At 37.9% G+C, this 21,065-nt stretch overlaps 2 protein-coding genes across 2 annotated transcripts; one reads left to right on the top strand and one right to left on the bottom strand.

Annotated features, from left to right (window-relative positions):
• Window positions 1-4,701: 4,701 nt before the first annotated feature.
• On the top strand, window positions 4,702-14,302 carry oaz2a (ornithine decarboxylase antizyme 2a). The gene is given in 6 exon segments (XM_081356743.1): window positions 4,702-4,868; window positions 8,928-8,979; window positions 8,981-9,058; window positions 10,565-10,737; window positions 11,150-11,235; window positions 12,244-14,302. Coding segments are annotated over 6 exon segments (540 nt in total). The 5' UTR covers window positions 4,702-4,848; the 3' UTR covers window positions 12,375-14,302.
• A 1,871-nt stretch (window positions 14,303-16,173) lies between these two features.
• psma4 (proteasome 20S subunit alpha 4) lies at window positions 16,174-20,845 on the bottom strand. The gene is made up of 9 exons (XM_081356232.1): window positions 20,693-20,845; window positions 20,176-20,201; window positions 20,035-20,077; window positions 19,757-19,919; window positions 18,444-18,521; window positions 18,254-18,342; window positions 18,018-18,148; window positions 17,220-17,343; window positions 16,174-16,447 (listed from the first exon to the last, which is right to left on the bottom strand). Exons 2-9 carry the CDS (start codon window positions 20,176-20,178, stop codon window positions 16,293-16,295), a joined length of 786 nt encoding a protein of 261 aa, XP_081212358.1. The 5' UTR covers window positions 20,179-20,201; window positions 20,693-20,845; the 3' UTR covers window positions 16,174-16,292.
• Window positions 20,846-21,065: the final 220 nt, after the last annotated feature.

The raw sequence follows: 21,065 nt of genomic DNA on the forward strand, positions 1-21,065 counted from the left end.
TTTTTTGCCACCTTGGATTTATGTTTATCTGCATTTTCTTAGGTTTGTGCAATTGTACCTTTTAAGACTTCTGTATTTAAATAACATCTGCTATGAATGGAATGCAAAATCTAGCATCTAAAGTCTATAGGAAACATGTAATCAAATCTAATGATTTTAATGACCTAAATCCTTCTATAAGGTATGGACAGTAAGTGGAAGTGGCGTGCTGTGTTCCTGGAAACTGTCCTGCATGGAACGCCGCAACGGAAACTCCGAGCCAGAACAAAAAGTATTAGTGCCAATCAGCTTAATGCCGTACGCCACAAAACCCCTGACACACACTGCACACACTCACTTCAAGAACCTCTGCTCAATGCCAGACACACGCCAGCATCCCTAACCATCCGTCAGGGGTTGTAAGTGAACAGAATGTCTTTTATTGAAGTGTGCATATCAGCATGGGTTAGCAACTGATACACCTCTTTCTATGTCAGGACAGAATAAACCCAGGTGATCACACATGAGGAACAGCCTGAACTCAGCATCACTGGTGAAAGTTCATTCGGCTGGAATGGGGCATTTCAGCGGTGCTTAGCAGCCCGTCTCACAGAGACCGGGTCAAAACTCACGCTGAAAGAGCTTCACTGCTGAGGCCTGTATGTATAATACATCACAAACACATTCTTAATACATTCAAATTGATGTAAAATGCTTTATTTGTTCATGCATAAAGATAGAAGTACACTTATGATATATCAGGGGTGCACATAACTTTTTTGGTCTGGTTCTCAAGGGAGAACCTGGAGATGCTGTTTGGTACTTTGGTACTCACATTTGTTCACTTGAACATTTGTTTACTGTAGAAATGAAATATAGGTTAATTTTTGTTAAAGCTGTATTTAAATAAAAAAAAATATTAACATTAAATGACATAGACAACAGCAGGAATATTAGGCTGCTGTCACTTTAAGACCGAATGCACAGACCGAATATACTGATACACATCCAGTTTCTTTCTCAACATTTCACTTATGACATAACCGGGTGAATACTTGCCGAGACGGGTATTTTGACATCATTTTGTGTGTATGTGTCTGTTCACCGTTAACCATCTCTGACACTGTGAATGGCTAACACATATTTAGCAGCTAGTGCAGCTCTGCTATCATCTTCTCCAAGTATAAAGGGCATTTTCTCAGTATCACTCAGTTCAATGAATGATGGAATCAATGTTTCAAATCTGGGAAGAAAAGTTTCGCTTACATTGATATATTCAGAACGTTTTTTCTCATCCTCTATTTGCTGTAGACCACAGTATATACAGATCCTCTGCTCTCTCTCTCTGTCCATGTTTGTCTACGTCTTCCTCTCTCTATTTCTAGATCATGGTCACTTAATCTGTATTTGGAGAGGATTTGTCTTTCTTTCAATTGTTTAATTAATAGATAATTGGCCAATTTAGTGGTTCTATTTAGGGTCGACTAACATTGGATTTTATTCTGGAGTGTCTTTTAGTTTTTTGTCGATTTCTTTAAACATAGTTTTGGGGTTGTCTCTCTCTCTCTCTCTTTGAGTGTGTGAGGCTGTGTGCACAGATAACAGCGTGTGTTAATTTTACCACACATGCGCACCAATTATATGGACCCCTGGTTATATTGTAATTAGTGCTGTCAAATCGACTAATCATGATTAATCACATCAAACTTCTATGTTAGATGTGATTTATCATGATTAATCGATTTAACACATTTGTCTACAGAAGATTTGTGTGGTGATTCGCTTGGGTGGTTGCTTGGGTGTTTTGGCTGATTGATAGGATGTTCTTACTGTTAACAAGGATTTTCTGAGTGGTTGCTAGGGTGTTCCGGGTTGATATGGAACTGTGTCGTTGGTTGGGTGTTCTAGGTGGTTGCTAGGGCATTACTAGAGAATACTAGGTGGTTGCTAGGGCATTACTAGAGAATACTAGGAGGTTGCTAGGGTGTTCCAGGTGGTTTCTAGGATGTTCTAGGTAGTTTCTAGGGCATTGCTAGGGAAGTCTAGGTGGTTGCTAGGGTGTTTATAGGAAATTCTGGATGGTTGCCAGGATGTTCTATGTGGTTTCCAGGGCATTATTGGGGAATTCTGATCTACATACCTGCAGACATCCAACCCTGATAACACACCTGTCTGTAGTTATCAAGTGCTCCTGGTCCAGTTGTGGAGCTGAACTTTGCAGGAATGTAGATCTCCAGGAACAGGATTGGGCAAATTGAATTGGTGATAGGTAGGGTGTGTTGGGTGGTTGCTAGAACATTGCTAGGCTATTTTCAATCTCCCCAACATGTCACACTCATTTTAATCAAATACCACTAAACAAGGAATGAATAAAGCAGAAATCAGAAGCAGTTTACAGGCCATGTCAGTAGTGACAGAGAGAATCTCTCCCGTTCGCCTCTGAGATGATTACCTGACACAGTAAACAAGCATTTCCTGGATGTACAAGAGTGCCAAAAAGGAAAAGATACAATGGAGCTTTTAATAGATCAGCAAGCCGATGCTGTCCATGGAATAAAACACTCTCTGTTCTCACTGGTCCATCAGAACTGCGTGTCCTGCTTGTGTTTGGAGCAGGCCCTGTTTACACCTGGTATTAAGATGCGTTTTGGTCGATCGGATCACAAATGGACGACGATAAATACAGGTGTGAACGGGGTCTAAAACGCTTTGAGCTTGTCCACTTTCAGCCACTTCCAGAGGTAGTCGAAAACGCATTCGAATGTGAATCGAATGTGTTCAAACAGCCACAAAAGCCACTACTCTCCAACTACTGACCTAACACGTAAACATTATGGGAAGAGCGCTAGCCAGACAGGATTCAAAGTTTGGATTGAAGATGAAAAACACACCAAGCACAATGTTTTCTCTCCCTTCCTGATTTCTAACACACACTCACAGCGAATCGGCTGGTGTTGCGGCTGTCAGAGCAGAAATGAAAGCTGATGCTCTCCGTATGTTTTTCAGTCGTCTCCGACATCATACGTCGTTCATATCATATGTAAATTACACAAGCTTATTTTGTCGATTAGATCAAAAGATCTGAAAAAACACATACATTTACCCGCCCATAGACACTCCCCTTGAAGAAATCAGGATAGAAGTGGCTGAAAGTGGACAAAAGAGACGGATTAAAACACCAGGTGTAATTGGGAATATGTCTCCCTCGTACGTGATCTGATCGACCAAAACGCATCTTAATACGGCCAAAGGGGTTTTGTAGTCTGGAATATTGCGATTTACTGCTCTAATAAACTTCATAATTTGAATCTATCAAATTAATTGTTTGATAATTATTGTTGTTTTTCATCTTTCATCAGCAGGGTGAATCATTATAGAGCATCATTATGGAAAAGGAAATATGCTGTTGTTGTTTGTTTAGTCCTGGAGGTTTCAGAATGCCTTTTAGTGGCTCAGTTTGAGAGAAACCACAGAGAGGGGTGTGTGTGACAGCGTTATCTGAGCTGATATATGTTTAGGTCTTCAAACTCGTTTATTGTTTTCAAAAAGACAGCCAGCAAATCAGGTGGTTGCTAACACCACAATTCACTGTAGCCGCCAAACACATGATGGATGTTGTGCCAGCCAACAAGGACAAATGAACTATGAAATCTAATATGGAACCATAAATAAGTAGACAGCTAAAGTTCCCTATAATTTCAGTGGTTTCTGTTCTCATAATGAGATTCCACATGAAGAAAACTAACAACCCAGCTTAATTAAGTTCCCCTACTGCATTGATTCTCAGCGGGTCAGATGAAGTCTCCACAGAAATCTCTTCTGAATGCTAAATTCAAATGCAACTAACCATATTATTATGCAGTTAGAATAGGATAAAATCATCTCAAACCTGTGGCAAAACCAGAAGAAAACCCCAACCCTATGCTATTTAAACTGCTATCATTGTGATTTAGAACCCAGTTGAGGTCCATTACGACTGAAAATCCAAACCCAGTACCTTGCAGAGTTCAGATATTGATTGTGTTGTGGTTTCTCTCTGGAGGTCACTTCACTCACTGAGACTGATCTTCACCCAGCGCTGTGTAGCGATCACATCGCCTGGTGTCCGGTTCCTAATCCTTTAATCTTTTGGCCCAGGCTTGTTTCCATTATCAGCTCTTACACAACATAAGTCCAGTCCACACCGTTCCAAAAGTCCTGAAGAGGTCTTAAAAAATAAATAAAAAGGGAAAGTAAGAGTATTTTCAAATGACTATCTTCAGTTTTATTTCTATGAATTTCTAAGCATTCGTTTATAAGATTTGACATGTATCGTTCAGTTACCGTATATAGATAAATTACACGTAAATTAGGTGATTCAAAAACTCTGTTGGAACGTTCAAAGCTGAAAACTTCATTTCCCAGAAACCCTCAGTGTCGTCAAATTCTGAATTCTGAATCTCCCTTAAATACCATTATATTACTATGTATATTTATGGAGACATAAAAAAATCACTAAAATGACCTCGTCGATATTTAATAAAAACAGAATAATTTAAGTAGATTCACGGTCACTTCCCTGTTCTGCGTCTGTCTCCCATGATTCTCCACGCTGAACGTCGATGAATATTAATGAAGCTGCGTGTCTGTGTCGACAATCGCACTCGGCCTTTGATTGGCAGACATTACGTAGTCTTATTAATATTCATAATGAGTTCCTAACGTCACCGCGCAGCCAGTCAGAGCTCGGTGTCAAAGCACGGTTCGCGGATCGCTGGACGCTTCAGAGAGAGAGAATTATTAAATATATGCTGCATTTCTCCGTGGACTTTCTGCACATCAGTCACTCTTTGAGTTATCAGAGTAAAGCAGTCTACGAGGAAAAAAAACATGTGCAACACAGAGGAGAGGTGAGATGATATACGATTGCATTTTTTTTTTATTTTTTTTTTTACAGTCGTGCAACATTTTAATTTCATGCATATACTGGCAAAGATTTTGCAGCTGATGATTATTACGATTATTTTACATATATTTAACGTGCCATTGAAATATTTATATACTTCAAGTGTTTTTAAATAATATTTAATAATTCAGAACATTTATACATATGTAAACGTTTTCTAATAATATATTTTCTTGTAATGAAAATTGTAATGTATACATTTATGTATTGTTTATATATATATACAGAGAGAGAGAGAGACTATTATTAAAAAATATACTAAATTAAATATATATCAATAATATTGACAATACTAATTTATTTTATATTTAGTTTGATATAGAGATGTGATGTATGTAAATTATGAATGGGCAGGCTCTATTGTGATGCACTGAAGGATCAGACTCAGACTGTGATCAAAGCGGATTTAATGTCGAGCAGACAGATGAGTGTGAGAGACACTGCTATAAATATTTCATCCATAACCCCATCAACTCAATTAGGATTCATGAGCTTGTAACAGGACTGTCGATGCCGACCAAATCGCACTGTCCCGAAGATAATTAGTTTTTCCTAAACAATCTAATTTCCTAATGTGGATTGAGGATGGAAACCCGAGCACAGATCACCTGCAAGGATCCTGTTATGAAACTCAAGACACCCTTCAGCGGTTGTTTTCATTGAAATGTTTGTTTTTGTAACAAGATTAGCACTAGTGCAGGGCGATGAACCATACTTAACCTGAGATTTAAGGTATTCTGAATGAGGAATATGGGGACAAAACGTTACATAAGTGATAGTTCCTTGAAAGCTCGGTTGTTTAGCTGCAACATCTTTGCAGTGGCTCTGTTTATAGACCCTATGAACAATTCAAACATCATGTTAAAATCAGAGCACCGTTCATTTTCCATGAACGTTTCCTCGCCGGTCATCCCAAATCCACCCGCGCTCACATTTCATGCAGCGTCATTTCATTCCTGCTTCTCAACCTCACGTTCTGTTTGTGTTTTGGTTGTTTTGCTTGGACTCCATCCAGACCATCAATGTTAAAAAGAGAAACACTTTACTGAAGAATGTGGCAGCGCTAAGACTCTGGCTTAAATAGAAACGTCAGACTTGTTGTCAAAGAAGGTCACTTGCGTGCTGAGGCTTTGTAATCTGATATGTGAACACAAAAACACAAACCTGTCATACCTCTCCTGGTCAGGGATTGGTCCAAAACACGTTCACTGTGAGTTGAAGGTCGTACGTCACCTTTCGTGCCCCTCTGTATAGCCGAATGATAACTGTTTTCCTGGAAGACTCGCAGTATCCTGTTTTGGTTTTGACTGTTTCCTGGTTGTTCTCCAAACACTCAGCAGAGCCAGTAATTACTGCACTAAAGATTAACCTGAATCCCGGTCTTTAAACAGATCCGGACTATCACCCTGTGCTGGTCCTGGAGGTCAACAGGAGTCAGGAATGATCTTTAATTTTAGTGGAATTATGTGTAACAAATTTAGTGGAACTTCTTTCTCAGTAACAAAAAGAGGACCTTTGGATTGTTTTGGGAATAGATTCTGCTTTTGGACTGAATCCAACATTATCCATAACTTATAGGCTATTACTATTGTTCATAACATGTATTTTGTTATTTAAAACCTATAGACATGCATGATGGCTTAAAGTCGGCATGAAACATAAGTTGTGAAAGTGTTTTCTTCTTCCCTATTGTGACTTATATCCGAGTGAAGCAGCTTCTCGAACAAGAAAAAAATGATTTTGACCATTGGGAATTGATTGGATCATTGGATGGTTGTGGTTTGCTATTGGTCGATCTCACGTGAGTGACAGGTTGCCCCGCCCTTGCGCCAGTAAACACATCATCAGAGAAAATAATAGATGTCACTGCAAGAGGGAAGGAAAGATATAGTATTTTGTTTTAAGGGTATAAGGGCACATGAATTAAAAAAATGATGTGCCAGGATAAATCATTTATAATAGAAAAAATAAAAACTATCCATTTTGATTTTGTGTCTTTTTGAGGAAAGCGGGCTATTACTTTTCCGAGCGAACAAACTTACGATTTTCACCTGCTAAATGACAAAACATAACAAAAATTCCCATTATATCACCAGAATATGAAGCATAACCTCTAGCAGCCACTCCTAGAAACCACTCAGCAATCTAATGCAAACTGGACGACTCCATCGTGATGTCGATCGAGTTCTGTATGTTAAATGAATCCAAGAAAGTCCCACTGTTTCAGTTTCTTTCTTTTTTTTAGTTGGCCTGAATCTGTTTTGATCCAGAGCGTATAATCAGAGACGGTGGAGGGGAGGAAAGTGCTTGAATGTCAGAGGGTGAAAGTGTCGGCTTTCAAAACAAGCTGACATTTCACTCGCAGATACCCAGCGCTCTTTACAGAGACCAGGAGAGGAGAACCAACAAAACAAGAGCACCTCAAAAGTGCCTTGTCGTACTAGTAAAGATAGTCTGTAGGGTCACCAAAAAGGAAAGGAACAGCTCCACCTGTTTTTTATGTGGTCACCATGCAGATTATGTCACCTGGGTTACATGTGCGGTTGGAAAACACTACGCCCGTCTTTCATTTGCCTGCTGGGTTATCTTGCTCATGAGACTTGAAAACAATGCACCCAAGTTTCGAACAGCCAATTAATTTGTCATGGATTGCTGTCAGCTGATAATGGCATACAATATCAATGTTCTGTTCCCAGATCAGCTTTGTACGTGAGCTCATATTCCTCATAGTCTTGTTGTAAACAGGGTTGTTTTGAAAATCAGGAATTTTCTAGAAGGCTTTCAATCAAAATGAGAGATTTTCGCTGACAGTGTGCGGCCTGGCTTCAGATGAGATATCCGATCCAAAGATCTCCCAGTATGTCATGGGTACATAAATATCTGTTATTACCATCTCTAAAAGCCAGTGCTGTAACTCAAGCCCGCTGGGATGTCAAATGTTCTCAGCCAAGCTGCTATTTACAGACTTGTTTTCACATCATGTGCTTGTTTGTGATCTGTGCGAACCGCCTCCCTTCTGTCTAGCTGAAAGTGAAACATCCATCTCCAGGAAACAAAATTAATTTGACAATATTTTCATTTTAAGAATCAAATCCATCGGCTGATGCTGATAATCGCAAAATATTAGATGATTAATTGGCCTGGCCTGGTTGAGCACTAATTTATAGATAGATTTTATGAAATTGAATTGATAGATCAGACTAAACAAAATTATAAATTAACTTAATTCCATAATTGAGCAAAATTTGTTTTCCTAAGTGCTTTCATAGGGCCAGATTGACTAAGCAGGGCATTAGTGTGAAAGCGCAATACCAAAAAAGCGCAGATGGGAGTGGAAAGTTCTGCACGCCATCTACTGACAACACAAACATAATTTCCATAATCCATAATCATTTCCAATGCAATCTACCAAGAGCAGCGCAAATTAGCATCTGGTTTAAGACATGCTTTTTCCGGGCGGTAAATAATGGTGTAAATATCATTAACTAGCGCAAACATCACGTTGCATGATTCTTTTAAATGCTCTCCTTCCCATAAATGTTGCATCTGAAAGGGAAACTCCTACAAATGCATATGCAATAAGGTCAGCCGGGAGAATAACCATGTCCACACGTGTATTTAGTAAATCCTGTCAGTAGTTTTTAACGCCAAAAGATTGTTTGCGTTGGCACAAGCTGTTAGTAAATCTGGCCAATAGTCTGTAATCAGAGAACTGAGCGCTAATGTGAAAACAAAGCTGCATAAGAACAGATATATCGAGAGAGAGACAACATTTCAGTTAAGCAGACAGCCAGATTGGTTTATGCTGTTGGCAGGATGGGTATATCTGTTATCGGCAGGCACTCCGAGGCCTGTGCCAAAATGCGTCATGAACTTAAATCATGACGCTGACAAACAGAGCGAAGGTAGTTTTTAGAAGCACATGCCAATTAGTTACAAGCACCAGAGGAAAACTGTGTTAAACTTACACAGCTATGACATATTCATCTTTTTCATACTGTAGTTGTGCCGTGCTTGGCTCGAGGCAGCGGGCTCCAGGGCCTCTGTGGTGCTCCTGATGCCCCTCTCCCACTAACGAAGATCCCGGGTGGGCGAGGGACGGGCAGGGATCTCCCTCACAGCGTACTTCACAAGGTAAGAACACACACACACACACACAGTCTGAATTGTTGTTCGCTTTTGTATGAACGTCAAAAACAAACATTCTAAAACATTTAAAGGGGTCCTATTACGCTTTTTTTATGTTTTCAACTTTCTTTAGTGTGTAATGTTGCTGTTTGAGCATGAAAACACTCTGCAAAGTCATATCAAAGGGAGTTATTCTTCTATATCAGTGCACACTGTTTCTGGACACCATGAAACTCGTCTTGAGTTTTCGTCTGGGAACGTACACTTCACAATAATGTAAATAATTCCCAAGGCATATGCAAAAAAGGGGCGAGGCCCGGTTGAGTTGCATTAGTAGTGTGTTAAAACTCGCAGTTATGATAATGGGCGTGACACTTCCCCAAGCGGTTGACTAATCAACACAACACACTGGTTCATCCAACCAGAGCACATTGCACAGTTCAGATACTGACAGACTGGGAAGAGAGGTGCTGCAACAATGTCAAATATCTGAAAAAATTACCTGTTTTTGAAAAATCAAGCACCTATTACTGTAGTCCCCAAAAAACAAGACTGAAAAGGGCATAATAGGTCCCATTTAACATTTTTTTTCATACATGATTTTCGGATTCTTTGCCAAAAATGAAAAAGCGATACAGTTAACTATGCCTCTGTAATGGTAATATATTTAATAAATGCTAATACAATTAAGAGGCACACCTAATATAATGCTGAACTCAAAAGGATATTTCAAAAAATCTGAAAAACATCTCGGTTTGCTACTTTACTGACCTGTAAGTCTAAAAGTCCTGTACAGTAAATGAATACATTAGTCAATAAAAGTCTGGGGCAGCAAACCATACCATTTCCAAAAAACATACACAGACAACCAGCACAAGGGGGGAGGGGACGGGTGTGAAGAGATCTCCAGAGCTTGTTTTTTTTTGTGTGTCTCATAGCTCTGTACAGTACAGCTAGTTTCCATCTGAGCTACTTATGGGCGGTGTTGGCGCTCGGTAATCGAGCTCGGCATACACCTGGCCGTGTGCGTGACACTATAGATGTCAGCACTGCCTGTGCAGACATGTGATCATCTCAAAAGGTTAAGAGGTTTAGGATCACTCACACCTGTGAAAAGATCTATTGTTCAAGTCCCTGTTGGCTGCTCTCGAGCTCATTTATATCAATTGATTTTGTTTAAATGTTCTACTCTGGATTAGATATTTAGACAAAAATCAATTGAAAATCGACAGGATTACAGCGGGTTCATTACTGAAATGAATCCCACATTGCTGGGTATTTCCAACCTCATCTTAATGGGATACACGTTGCAATACAGATGTACAAAACAACGCAGTGCAATCGATCGACCGTAATTGGATCGATTCGCGATTAAGAGAATGAATATCTCTCTTGCATAGTACATTTTTTTAGAGCTCCTCATAGAAGCATCTGAGAACTGCTGTTTTCAAGAGTTTACAATAATGTTAATAACAATAATTGTAAGAAAAGGAATGCATATGTGTCCTCCAGGACGACAAGCTGACAGTGACTCAGGCGGGATCAGTAAGTGGAGCGCCCCCAGTCCTGCACTTCCAGTACCAGTTGAGCGAGCGTCGAATCTCCAGCTGGGACACGGTTCTTTCAGAGGATGCCCTCTACCTGGAAATCCCCGCTGGAGCTCTCCACAATGGCAGCAAAGAAGGGTACGTTGGGTTCATAATCTGTCTATATTGAAGCTGACAGCGTATCTGTCTGTCTCTACATGGTTCAGCTTTAACTGACATTTTTAGGTCACAGTAGAACAAACGGCTGGTTTAATTTTAGTCAAAAGCAGCTCGAGTGTGATGTTTCATCACTGGTATGAGGTCGTGAAAGATGAAGCCGCTTTTGATGCAAGTTTTCTCATTTGGATTGGTCATGTGCTGTCTTTGAGGTCATGAGTGTTTTACCTTCAGCGAGCAGGTGGTGGACTGTCAGAAAGCATTAACTTTGTGTGTGTGTTCTGACTGAAGTTGCTCTGTGGATAGTACATCTGCATTATTACATAAGATTCACATTATGTAAAAGCAGCAGTGCGTCACCATCTCTCTCTCTCTCTCTCTCATTACTCTGCAGTTTCACCAGGCTTCTGGAGTTTGCAGAGGAGCAGTTGAAAGTCAGCTATGTGTTCCTGTGGCTTCACAAAAACAGAGACGATCGATGTAAGAAACATTTAAACACATGATATAAATGATATAAAATCTGTCATCATTTACTCATCCTCATATTGTACCAAAACAGTATGAGTGAGTGACTTTCTTCTGTGGAACTCAACCAAACATTTTTTTCCCCCATAATGGAAACTGAGGCTACAACCACATTAATACATTTGAAATCTGTATCTTTAAAAAAATTATAATCTTTGTTTTGCCCTTGATACGCTCACCCAAGTGGATACATTTGAAAAGAGTGTTTTCATGTTGTAGTGTGAACAGTGTTTAGTCATGCATGTTGTACCCATATACGCTATATGTATAGATGTATTGGCATTGTTGTGCCTGCTATTCACTTACATAGTGTTGCTAAAGATATTTGTCACTTCACACAATCTTCATATCACATAGCTGCAAAGATGACAATATTTACTCACAATTGCTGTCCTGTGGCAAAACATGAGTGCAATTGTGTTTAATACTATACATGTAATGCTGATTTTGAGTGACCTTGACACATCGGTAAATGGTAGGAAATTTTGCTAATAAACATCATTCCAGAAGAATAGCGTGAGAATATTAAGCCTTATCTCTCAGTATTATCTCAGTGAGCTTTTATGACGTTTTACAGATGCGCAATAAGGAGATTTAAGCATTTTCAGATTTTTCAGTGTAGATAAGCGACTTTTGGAAAACACTTAAAGCTAGTTTGGAGGGAGTGTGTTATGAAATGAAAATGCCATTTTCAATATCCGGATTCATGTAGACGTAGCCTGAGGTTGTCGAACTCCAAAATGATGGCTTATCCATATGACTTTTTGGTGTCATTTTTTAGCGCTTGACAGCCCCATTATGATTTGTGTACAATCTGCAAAAAAGAAAGAAAGTCATATGGGTTTGCAACAACATGCTGAGTAAATTATGACAGAACCTTCATTTGGGTTATCTGATATTTTTAAACTGGATAATGAATCAAATACGTACCATAATTAACTGTCTTTGTCTCCACTTGTGCAGTGTCCATCATGAAGACCTTCCACTACATGGGTTTTGAGGTGGTGAAACCCGGTCACCCGCTGGTGCCGGCCCGGCCCGACCTTCTCTTTATGGTCTATTCCATAGACAGCAGTAGTTCTGATGAAGAGTGACCATCACACTCTCACTCGCTCTTAAATTGCCCCCACCCCTCTTACTCCCCGTCTCTGTTTCCCCTTTATACCTCTGCATCAAAGTGACTTTTAGGACAGGGGTAGGGGCGAAGCTGGGCCATCTAACACTCTGATTGGTTCAATTTCTGTTATTAACCCACCAATCGATTCTGATTGGTCGTTCCATCAGCAGGAGGTGGGTTGGTGCTAAAGCAGAAATCCAGCATATCCTCTCTGTTAATCATCATATATCAAACTGTTGTGTACTCCAACATTCAGAACAGGATTCGGATCGCAGACATGGTAGTGATACTTTTTACAGAAGGGAATGCATTTGTAATTGATTGTAAACTGTTTCCAGTGGCTGATGGTGGTGAAATCAGGAATTTATTTGTTTATTCCAGTTTTGACACTCTTCTTTAGGAGTTTCAGCTGTAACTTTCACTAGTTCACCGTACTCAGAGGAAGCAAGCCGAACAGCTCTCGGTAGCTAGGACTCGACTCACTTCAACAGCACAATTAGATCTTAAAACACTTGCTAGGATTTATGCTGCGTTCCATAAAACTTAAGACTTTTTGAATTTCCACCTTCCTATGTAGAGAAGTGGTATAGAAGTTGGACTTTTAGCTTGGAAAATTCTATGGAGATTGTGACTTCGGTCTATAACGTCACAGATGATGATAGCACAAACAATGCTAAACATTCACTTTTACGCAAATAAAACCAGTCAGTTTCCGAATAATATTACCAATAAAACCAAGAAACGTTGCAGTGACGTGTAAAACACATTCCCTCACTGTTGACGATCACGCATCTACAACATGAAAGCTAGCATTGCATATTACCATTTTGGTTTTATGTCGTCATAATGTCATGCTTTATTTTTGAAAGTCAAAGATATTACGTACGAAAAATATTTCGCATTCAACATGGGATGGAACGCAGCATTCAACAGTGTATCATTCCAGATGCAACCCCAACAACGCACTTGAGTGTAAGTTTAGTTGACATTTTTCTCAGTCTGGTTTTGAGGTTTGCTTTTCACAGATTCTTTGAGTAGAAGTTGTTCAATCAGGTCTGTCGCTTTTATTTCTTTTAAAATGAAGCAAGACCTGAAGACTTCTAGATGCATGAGCATGTTTGTGATGAAATCATTCTAGTTTTAAGGTCCTGGTGTCCTCATTTTTATTTAGGGAGATGCATAGACCAGAGGTCTTCTACATGAGTCTTACCATAGTCTATCACACCTTTTGTCTTCACCATCCCAAACCCACAGGAACATGAGCGCAAACCAACCCCACTCTCTGCCCCTCAGGGGCTTTACACAAGCACTTTAGGAAAACACAAGCAATTCAGCCCACGGTGCATTACACATCCATTACGGAGAGATGTAGTTTGAGCCGTCAAGATGTCTTGCAGTGTTTAGTGAACTTGACATACTTGCCAAAGATAATGGTCTCCATTCAAAGCGAAAGCCTCAAGTTTTATTCCTATAAGACTGGTGAACCTACCGTAGCAGCACCTTTAGATTGCAGGCTCGGTCCCGGCGTAGTCAGGTAAAACATGCAAAAACATTCCCTGGAGCGGAAGCCTCTGTTTCTTTGATTCTTGGTAATTTCTGTGGAAATTCGGTGCAATGGATTCAGTTCTGTATACTTCTCAGCAGGGTGGCCTTTAGGTTTTGCATGTGTAAATAGACCTTACCTTTCCTCATGGGCTGTGACAATAAGCTTTTAGAGAATGTTTTTTGTTGATCCACTTAAATTTTATTTTTTATCTATATGATTTTATTTTGTCTATATTGGTTGATTTTTTTTTTGTAGTGTAGAAATTAGAGTAAATCAGATTTTATCATTTATTGACAATCTACACTTGTATACCTTGAACTTTTTCCTTATGTCCAAATAAAACACGTGACAAAACCAAACTTCATGACTTACCTGTTTTTTGGGGTTTTTTTCACAAATAAAATCAATTTGACTATTCTAGGATTACTTGTGTGAACTGAAAGGAGAAATAAAATTAAGTTATGGATGTTGAATAATGCAAGCACATGTTTGCCAAGGAAAAAATGTGAACTGAACAAATGTTGAACTATTGACACTAGACTAAAGTTAATAAATGGAATCTTCTAAGAAAAATGGTTCTTGCAAGTATTATTCACTGAAAAACCAACCAATGATACCAATGATTTATCATAATTAAGATTGAATTGTTAGTGATGATAGTACAATTTAGTTGATGAGAAATAGTCATTTAGAATGTTTATAAGCTGTCAGGCTTCTAAAACAAAACTACATTTCCCATCATTCTCTGTGGCAAGACAAAAATAAAATACACAGACCATAAACAACACATGAAATATGCATGGCAAAACTAATTAGTCATCGCAAAACGTCCATGTTCATGAAGTAACTGCATTTTATGAGAAATAGCCATAATAAATTGCAATTTAATTTATCCAATTTTACCAGACAATGAATACTAGCCTTGTTTCATAGTCAGGGCTTAGGTTTAAAAAAAAAAAAAAAAAACAATACTGGTGTGCATCTTGAGACAAAACAATGACACATTTTAATGTCAGTGCAAGTTACTTTCAGATGAAACAGCTCAAATATGCATTTTAGTCTGATACTAGTCTAAACCTTGTCTGTGAACCTGGGGTATATATATAAAATCCAAACTTTAGATTATCAAAGTTTAGGAATACCTCAAATGTATAACTTAACCCTACCTCAAATCTAACTCAAATGGTAATACAACTAACAAACCTCTAAATATTTGCTTGGTTATTTCTCAACCTCACTTGAATTTGTTCCTGATCATTAGACATGGCATCATCAGTCTAAAACCATTTTCTTTTGAGGTACTGTACCTTCAGAAACACTGACTGACTCCCGTTGACAAGCTGAACTGAAGAGTCTGTCGCTATGAACAGAGCCGCGGGCCAGACGCACTTAACGATCCGTGCTGGGTTACATTACATCACAATAATCTCGTCCATTAAAATGACCTAAATCTTCGAAGCGTGTGACACGTTAACATTTCTATGTTGCCGGGTTACTCTGCGAGTCTGCGAGCTTGTCGGTGTGTTCAGGTCTGACCTCTGAAACAGTAATCCATCGCGCGCTTATGCAACACGTGCCTAATTTTCCCGCGCTTCTTAGAAAGCCCTCGAAATACGTCGAATCATTCAAGAGATTCCATTAAGCCTTAGAAAAAGAACAGAATGATGTTAGAAATCCGGAATGGTGAGAGAACATTGTGCTTGGTACGTTTTTCATCTTCAAACCAAACTTGGGTCTTCAGTAGACAAAATTTAAATCCCGTCTGGCTAGCTCAGGCATTCAGTTAGTAGGTGGAGTGTATTTTGTGGCTATTCGACCACATGAGTGTTTACACTACGAAAGCAATCTGTTCAAATGTGTTTTTGACTACCTCTGGTAGTGGTCTAAACTGGAAAAGCTCAAAACGTTTTGTAAACTCAGTTTACAACTGTATTTAGCGTTGTCCACTTGTTATCCGCTCGACCAAAACGCATCTTAATACCAGGTGTAAACAGGCATTTTATGTTTACAAGAGAATTTTTTTTGTAAAGGTTATCTGGGCAAAGAAATACTTAAGTCTCAGCCCACACCAACCTGAAAACTCTTGGTTACACAACACTTACATTAGAGGCATACATTTTCAGATTAACGCTTTTACATTTAATCTATTATTATATAACATTCACCACCAGCTGTGGGACGTCAAGTGAGGAACCAGACACATTAGATTATCAGAAACAAAACAACTCAGTTCAACGTTTCGTTTTGTGTTTAATAAAGAAAATGACAGATGAACAGACAGAGCAATATGAATTTCTTTAGGAATCCCAGCGGGCTTTTGAATTTTAATAGAAAACAAGTGCAGGTGTTTTATTTGTCTTTCTCCTTCTGTTCTTTCTCTTTCTTGTCCTTCTCCGCTTTAGCCTCTTCAGCCTCGTGTTTCTTGATGAGCTCTTCCACTTCCTTCTGCTTGAGGACTTTGATTCTGGTCTTGCCGTTCTCTCGTGTCAGTGTGGCGATCTCCACTGCAAAGATCGGCAGGAAAAATGAGGGAACATAATCAGATGTTTTTCCATGAAAGTACATTTTGAAGACAAAAGAAGATATTTTGAAGAATATGGGTAACCTAACAGTTGATGGACCCCATTGACTACCATAATACTTTTTTTCCATACTATGGAAGTCAAGGGGTCCATCAACTGTTTAATTACCAATATTCTTCAAAATATCTTCTTTTGTGTTCAGCAAAAGAAACAAATTCATACAGGTTTGAAAGAAGGGTGAGTAAATTATGACAGAATTTTCATTTTTGGGTGAAACTATCCCTTTAGGAGTTTCATGGATTAAAACATTTTGTATCTGAATAGTTATTTAATTAGCAACAGCTAAAGGGGGTCATATACATTGTTACTGTATGCTTCAAGGTAAAAAAATTAAATAAAGAAAGATGCATTTAAATGCATTTAAAAAGTAAAATGAGGAAAAAAAATGTTAGTAAAAAAAAATTTAAAAAAGATTTCTTATTCATGCACTTAAAAAAAGAATAAAAAAATGAATAGGTAATTGCGACTCCATATGTCACACTATGTTTTATTGTTAAGAAGAGTGTGTTGTTGCATGACAGTTTTGACAGCAGTGTGTGTGTTACTGAAGTTCAGCACGTGAGCAGCTGCATTAGCTGAGAGCTCAGATGGATTGTGGATCTGTATATGGTTTCATGATCATTCATAATGCAGAAGTCTGCACGCTAAAACATTTATTCCATCTCCGTCTTGCCAAACACACACACTCACACACCTTTCTCTGCTGAGAGCTTGCTGACGTCCATGGTCTTGTTCAACACTTTGACGGCGAGAGCGAGGGCAGCAGACAGAGTCATCTCTCCCTCTTTATAGTCCTGCTTCAGCATCGACACAGCAGCCTACAACACACACACACACACACACACACACACACATTCATCTCTCAAATGACGTCATTAGTGTTCTTTTGTGATAACAGAACAGAAGTCTTGAATTGAGGACAGCGTGTCGTTGCCATCTACTGGCTGAATCAAGATATTATTAGCTATGGAATTAATAAAAACTGGTTCTTTTTAAAGAATCAAACTGATTCATTTAACTTTAAGAGGAACATGCCACCCAACCCCAAACAAACAAAATCATATTTGACACAATCTACATGAATAAACATGAATACAGAAATCATTCTAATATGATGATTTGAAGCTCAAGAAACATTTCTGATTATCAATGTTGAAAAAACTTGCGTTGCCCAGTATTTTTGTGGAAACCAATCCATTTTTTCAGGATTCTTTGATGAATAGAAAGTTCAAAAGAGCAGCATTTATTTGAAATAGAAATCTTTTGTTACATTATGTAATTTCTGTCATTTTGTGAGAGCAGAACTTTGTGGATGTATATTCAGTGTCGCCTAGTGACTATTTTTGAAATGATTCATTAAACCAAACGATTCAAATGAACTGATTCACTGATTCTTTCTAGCACTAGTTGGGCAGTTTAAGCGTGTCACATGTTCAAACAGGACGATGCAGCATCCAGCTTGAGAATAAGAACGTGTGTGTGTTTCACTCACTGCGCTGTTGTTTCCGATGCACGTGGCTTTCCAGCCTCCATAGTTTCCACTGGGATCACTCTGATAGAGCTGGAAGCCGTAGTGTTTGTCCCATCCCATATACAGCAGAGACACACCGAAGGGTCTTTTACCTGATAAAACACACATTCAGTTTTTATTTAGCAGCCCAAAACTTCACCAGGATCACGTTAGCAACAGATGAATAATGTACAACTGTTTTGATTTTGCTGTCGTACCTCCAAACTGTGTGTAGGCCTGTTTGATGTCACACAGGGCAGTGACCAGCTGCTCACAGGGGATTGGCTCCTGATACTGCAGGAGGTACCTACACACACATAATCACATACTATATGAATCCTGAGATTCTCATATGTATTGTCTCATAAGTACACAACGCAGTCTTTGCCAGGAGTCAGACTCGCTCACCTCTGTGCGATGAGCCTCAGCTCGTTCGTGAGGACGTTGGCATCTGACGTAATTCCCGCAACACTGCATGCCATGTCTCTGCGTTACAGAATCACCACACACCAGTGTTATTGTAATCTATCACTACCAAAAATCATTTTCAGCAATCAAAATAAAGCTGAAATCAATTTAATTATAAATGTTAGTTACAAAATAAAATAAGCATTGACAGCTTAAATAAGTTTAAGTACTAAAATTACGTAAACTAACACTTAAATCATAAAGCTAAAAATATTGTGTTTTTTTAAATGACAAAAGCACATAAAATTACTAAATAAAACCTAAATTAAAAAATACCTTAACTAATTATCTAAATAATAATAATAATTAGCTAAATAAAAAAAATTACATTTACTTTGATAACTACCTGAAATAAGATTAATTTAATTAAGTACTAAAATTACTAAAGCTAAAACCTAAAAATAAAGCTAAATAGAAATATAAAAGAAAAACAAATGAGCACATAAACAAAAAAAATTATTAACTTAAATTAAACTAAAAAATAAACAGTCTTGACAACTAACTGAAATAAGTTTAAGTGCTAAAATTACTAAAACTTGAATAGAAAGCTAAATAGAAAAAAAAGCACAACAAAGTGACAAAAACTTAAATTAGCCTTGGCAAATACCTGTAATAAGTTTAAGTACTAAAACTACTAAAACTTAAAAAAATAAAGCTAAAAAATAAAATTTACTTAACTACCTGAAATAAGATTAATTTAATGAAGTACTAAAATGACTAAAACTAAAACCTAAAAATAAAGCTAAATAGAAATATAAAAAACCAAATGAGCACATAAACAAATGACTAAAACTTAAATTAAACTAAAAAATAAACTTAGCCTTGACAACTAACTGAAATAAGTTTAAGTACTAAAATTACTAAAACTTAAAAATTAAACTAAATAGAAATATTAAAAACAATGACAAAAGCAATAAAATTAATACAACTTAAACTTAAAATTAAAAACTTAAAAATAAAACTAAATAGAAATATTAAAAAACAAAAATGTAAAATAATAGTAAACTAACACTCCCATTACATAGAGATTTCTCAAGCACAGAAATTTAACGAACTACACCTTAAATATTTATACAATTCCTCCCATATCAGAAATAATAAAAAAACGCTTTTCAACTCCTTTTGGGAAACCCTTGCTTATAAGTTGAAAATTAGTTGAATTATTTGTGTTGAAATAATAGTGAGAATGATTTTAGGGCCACATAAATGATTTAACCGGAACTAATCCAATCTCATCTGAAAACACGGCTCACTCGTTGAGTTTGTAGATCTTCTCGGAGAAGAAAACCTCGTCCAGAAGCTTGTGGATGTTCCTCCTCTCGGCCGCCAGCAACACGCCGTCATTAGCCAGGATGCCCAGGCAGGTGCCAGCGTGACCGATGGCCTCCATGGCATATTCTACCTGATACAGGCGACCTGCCAACAACACAACACACACACTGAGACCACATTTACCAGTAACATGAAATCAGCAGGTGTAATAATTTCACAGTAGAATAAATAATAAAACAATGGATATGGGGACTCTCACCCTCTGGGGAGAAGATGGTCGTTCTTGAGTCATATCTTCGAGACTGTTCAATAAAACAAAAAGGAGTGTTTTTTGAATTTTAACATATTGTTAATCAATAAACTGCATTAAAAATAGATCCACTAATAGTGCAACACTTACCATAGTGGCTTTAAATAAAATAAACTCTGCAAAAAGAAGGTAAAAAATGCTTCATTGACCAGTAATCAATTGCACAAAGAGTTTAAATGCATTACAATATTTATTAAACTGAATAATTCGGTGATTTGGACTGCTGTCAGAATCTAAAGCACTTAAACACTCATAAAGCAACAAAATGAAACAGAAAGTAGTAGAAAACAACAGAAACCCGAACAAACACAGATCCAGCTCACAATATACACTGAATTTATTATCATAAATGAATATAAATCAGATATTATGAAGCATAAATATGACATTTTAAGCGACTTTCAGTTTCTCCTGTGTGCAAGTTTTAGCTTTAGCATTAGCACCTGCATTACAGCATGAAGCAGCAACTTTTCATTTCATTTAAATGTATCCATCCCTCAATTAATCTCACATCATCTCCGCGCCTTGCACACGCACAGAAGGTTTTGGTTTGTGATGGGAATCATATATAGGATGTAAAATATAGTAAAATATTATTATTTCATACCTAATGCCTGTGCTCGCGGTGCCTGTTCACTGTTGCGGCTCCGACTCCGCTAAAGGTTCTCATACAGCGAGAAGCGCGTCCACTCGGGATTCACTTCCATGGTGGGTCACGTGTGTTACGTGAAGCTCTCTGATTGGTTCCCTTCCTTGAATTAGCGGTTCAGTTTGATTTTTCGTTATTAAACGACATTTAAAAATTGAATTGTAACAGTAGCGCTAATTTGAAATACTTTTCAAATGCCTTTAATGTATATACTTTATTATTCTACATAAGAGCAATTCCTCATAGTATATTATTTGAATAAAACGATGATCTTCTAAGCCGAGTAAACTAAACAGACAATTTAAATATGTGACTAAAAATAATGATTTAT

This window comes from Scardinius erythrophthalmus, assembly GCF_964197995.2.
Source record: "Scardinius erythrophthalmus genome assembly, chromosome: 24".
Taxonomy (NCBI): Eukaryota; Metazoa; Chordata; class Actinopteri; order Cypriniformes; family Leuciscidae; genus Scardinius; species Scardinius erythrophthalmus.